Source organism: Lactuca sativa, chromosome 9 (assembly GCF_002870075.4).
Source record: "Lactuca sativa cultivar Salinas chromosome 9, Lsat_Salinas_v11, whole genome shotgun sequence".
NCBI classification, from domain to species: domain Eukaryota; kingdom Viridiplantae; phylum Streptophyta; class Magnoliopsida; order Asterales; family Asteraceae; genus Lactuca; species Lactuca sativa.
Window position 1 is genome coordinate 123,148,063 of NC_056631.2, and position 4,052 is coordinate 123,152,114.

General features: G+C 36.0%; 1 protein-coding gene across 4 annotated transcripts; it reads right to left on the reverse strand.

Annotated features, from left to right (window-relative positions):
- Positions 1–1,226: 1,226 nt before the first annotated feature.
- Positions 1,227–3,793, reverse strand: LOC111905649 (growth-regulating factor 1). 4 transcript variants are annotated; one of them, XM_023901341.3, is made up of 4 exons: positions 3,244–3,793; positions 2,617–2,811; positions 2,238–2,511; positions 1,227–1,814 (listed from the first exon to the last, which is right to left on the reverse strand). In XM_023901341.3, the coding sequence occupies exons 1-4, from the start codon at positions 3,548–3,550 to the stop codon at positions 1,364–1,366; spliced, it is 1,227 nt and encodes a 408-aa protein (XP_023757109.1). In that variant the 5' UTR covers positions 3,551–3,793; the 3' UTR covers positions 1,227–1,363. The 4 variants fall into 4 exon arrangements, with proteins under 4 accessions (XP_023757109.1, XP_023757108.1, XP_023757107.1 ...); XM_023901340.3 differs by having other exon boundaries at positions 2,238–2,514; XM_023901339.3 differs by having other exon boundaries at positions 2,617–2,817; positions 3,244–3,792.
- Between the last annotated feature and the right edge of the window lie 259 nt (positions 3,794–4,052).

Here is a 4,052-nt window from a genome sequence, read left to right on the forward strand (position 1 = left end):
AATCGCTAATGGACTAGTACATCTGCTATTTCATCTTTTTCGCAGGTATAAAAACATAATTTTTTTTTGTTTCAGTCGTTAGAGAACTTTCTCTCTTTCTGGACACACTATGGACGATTTAACAAAGGAAATATTCATTTATTCTATTAGAGAGATTTTAAACAGATTTTCCAAAGAAATAACAACAAAAGTGATAATTTTTTACAAGACTATATGTAATATGGTTGTTTTATAATCAAACTCTATCAATTTCGTAATCAAAATAAACATAAATAAATAAAAAATTATAATCTGCAAACGTATAAGTCGCTAAAGCACGGATGTACTTTAGCAACTTATACGTTCGCATATGGCTTCGTGAAATTGCAGATGGGCTTAATCCATTTGCAATTTTGATGGCTATTTTTGTAATTTGGGTTTTATTTTTTTTTTTGCTATTTCTTACAAAGTATTTAATGGTTTAGGTTATATTTGTAATTTTCTTAAGAGTTTATCATTATGGTTGATATCCTTAATTTTAATATAATTAGGTTTTTCATGAACACTAGAATCCTTAAGGTTGCATGGTGTTATCCAAGTTTTACCATGGTGAACCTGCGTGGACACTATTACCAGCAGGAAACACTGCACCGTGTTTCTGTTTTTGCCGGCGATGAAAGTTTACTGTTATCTCTTTCTTCCTTCACCGTTCAAAATCTCTCTTTCCCTCCCTCTTTGCCGGCGGTGATCAATAAACACTACATCCTAAACTCAATTGAAAGCGGTAAAAATGACAAAAATATCACAATCACCTGGTATGGTGCCACCGGCAGTCCGACACTACACAGTTCAGCCTAAAAGAAAATTGTATATGTTAATTAAGAGAACCCTATATCATATTAACACTAGGAGCCTATGTCATAATTTATATTTATTTATATTTAATAATACAGTTACAAGAAACTGTAAATGTTAAATCAGGAGATTGGGTGAAAAAAAACAGACAAAAGAAAATCCTACGCAATATCTATAAAATTAACTTTTCTGATTTTTTAATTTTTATGATTTTTAATAAATAAAATTTACTAAAAATATCACACCTACACGCAACAGAAAAGAAACATTTAAAAGAATAAACTAAGTGGTTGAAATCTTATCCTTGGAAAGGGCAGCTGGCATTGAGAGACTCAAGGTTTGAGCCCCACAATTTGCCATCAGAAGTTATAACAACCTAACAACAAACATGCTTCCCACCAACCAAATATTGCATCCATAATTGATGCTTACTTCATCCTCACATGCATTCAAAATCCAATATCTTTCGGTCTTTCTTTCATCATAAAAGTTAACTAAGATACAACATGTAAAATATCAAGATTTATGTTTACAACAAGTGCCCTAACCCGATGGTGGTTCCCAACCCTCCGTCATCGAGTTTAGGGCCAACAGGCGAAGTGTTTAACACTTCGCCCAAGGGCCCGCCCATTGATGTCTCCCAGGAGACATCATGTTGTGCGTTGGTCGTCATCTTACCCATCCCCAACCCCATTCTTAGTAGAGAATGACTGGTTGGGGATGTTGTCGAGGAGACAAAGCCATCCGAGTTTGTCGAAACGGATATAGAGAGTTGCCCTTGGTTGGAATCTTCCATGAACTGATGAAGTGGATTTTGGGATTTTAGATCACTTTTGTGCATCGGGTTAAGCAAGGAGTCGGAGCAAACGAACCCAAATTCTGTTCCACCTATCGAAAATTGATTCTTTTTTAGGTCAACCGATGTTGGAGATGACATTGGAACAACGGTTGCTTCAAAACTTGCCTTGTTTACCACACTCCTATACAAGAATCACAAATTCAGAATTTTATTGACTTGAAAAGTTTTCTATAGCTATTTTTTATATATTTGATCGAAGATAATAAGGACATTCATGTCTTTACCCGTATATGTCCCATCCTTTTATCTAGGAAAGAATTTTGTCTAATGACTTTCAGTCCAATGCATGACAAACACATAAGTCCAATGCATCACAAACACATAATCTTCTTTTCTCATGTCATATTGTATAACTTTTTTGAATCCTATGCAAAAGGTTTGCTTGCGAAGTGGGGAGCATCCAAATAACCCAAAAAAGTGGTACTTGACCATGGAGGGAATCTATTAACTATTATGCTATAATTCCAGTTTTGTAATGTTGACTTTAAAGCATCGACTTTTTTTACCCAAAAAAAAAACAATCATGAAGTGTATGAATACTTACATGTTATCTTCAGAAGATGTTGCCGCCGGATTGGGTGTAACAGGCTGTGAGCTGGTGTGGCGGAGGACGGCGGTGCTAGTGGTTAGCTTGCAAGTTTGACCTTCCACAGGCTTTCTTGAACGGTGTCGGCCTCTGTTCATGTGACGCTCGCAATACTTTTGGTCAACAACGGCGTCTTTGGCGCACCGCCACTTCTTCCCGTCTGTCCTCCGGCACCTCCCTGGCTCCGGATCGGAGCTGTTGCAGAAACCTAGATGCAACGCACCCCATCCAACTGCTTAAAATCAAAAAATTAACTTGTTTATCCATCTTGAAAACACCCAAATCGAAGTTCAAATCCGGAAATAAAGACAGGGATTAAGAGATTTAGTAAGATTACAAGAATTCTGTCGGAGATGTGCGCCTGAATAAGCAGAAAAAGCAGCGGATTCAAGGGCTTTTCTGATCGGAATAAGGAGATTAGAAGGAATCGCAGCGTTGGCGGTGATGTATTTGTAGATCAAAGCTTGGTGTTCTAACTCCATCCATTGTGATGGTGTGAAAGGCCCTCCAGCTCCAGCTCCAGCGCCATAACCTGAAACTGATTTAAATAGTTTTTATTTTTCCAAAATTATTCCAGAAAATAAATTCTAAAGATTTCTGAGAGAGAGCGAGAGAGATATTTATGTATGATTCTGAAAAAGAAAGGGAAACTATTAAAGAGTTTAAGAACTTGTCTGGAACATTTATGGGCAAAACAGACAATCATGGGGTAAAAATTCCTTTTTTTTTTCAAATCAAGAAAGAAAAAATCTTCCAAATTTTTATATGTTCATCTCGAAAAGACATGAAGTATTAACCATTTCAAAAACCCATCTCATAAATCCCCAAAAACGTCAACAAAATTGGCGTATAATCAATGATTGAGAAGAACGAATTTCTGACCACAAACACGAAAACGACCAACAAAAAGACGGTTTTGTGCATGTAAAGGAAACAGGGAAAAAAAAGAAAGAACTGTTTGTACCCGTATTATGTCTCGCGTAGTAAGGAAATGTGACAGTCTGTGTGTTTGGTGAAGAAAAGCTAAGCATATTCTGGGCACCATTAGATCTCCTTGAAATATCATCTTCACCAATCTTCGCCATTTTTAAGTCTCTCCATTCATCTTCACGAGTACCAGTAGCAAGAGCAGAAATAGGGCTTTCCTGTTTACCAAATCCGCCTCCAGATCCGAACCATTTTGGTTTAAGATCCAAATCGCCACAGGAGATCAGAGTGTTTTTGTTGTGGTTATCTGAAGATACCAACCCATCTAAAACCCCAAAATCCATAGACCTAAGGAAGAGAGTTAAGTTTATTTTAAGCTGTGGTGAGGGACATTGGGGTTATTAAAGGAATATATGCAAGCTTGGAGGACGAACATCTTAATGGGGAAGTGCTTGTGTGTTTGTTTTGTTCGGTGTTTATGAAGGGATAATAATGGAAAAAGGAAGGGGGTTGGATGAAGAGGGAGCAGCTCAACTGATGAGTGTTTCTGGTTCAAACTTGCTTTTTAAATGTTTCAAGAGAAACCTTCCAAATATTATATTTGTTCTACGCATGAGAACTGAAATATATAATATTAAAATGATGCTATATTCTCTTGATTTTTCTTTGTCTTATTAAATACGTATATAAGAGTAAATTACAAAAATGGTCCATCTTGGTACGTGGTTTTCTTGAATAACTTCATTTTTTTTTCAATTAAAACGTTAACCATATCAATGGTTTAATTTTGTTTTGATTTTCGTCCATTTTTAAATTAAAATGATTATTTTTTCTATTTTTTTTATT

Bases quoted from the DNA above. Each gene is read 5' to 3' on its own strand.
- LOC111905649 (XM_023901338.3), bottom strand. From the start codon at position 3,550: ATGGATTTTGGGGTTTTAGATGGGTTGGTATCTTCAGATAACCACAAC. The intron at 2,818-3,243 runs GTACAAACAGTT...TATTTAAATCAG, and splicing joins CTACGCGAGACATAATACGG to TTTCAGGTTATGGCGCTGGA. The intron at 1,815-2,237 runs GTAAGTATTCAT...ATTCTTGTATAG, and splicing joins ACATCTTCTGAAGATAACAT to GAGTGTGGTAAACAAGGCAA.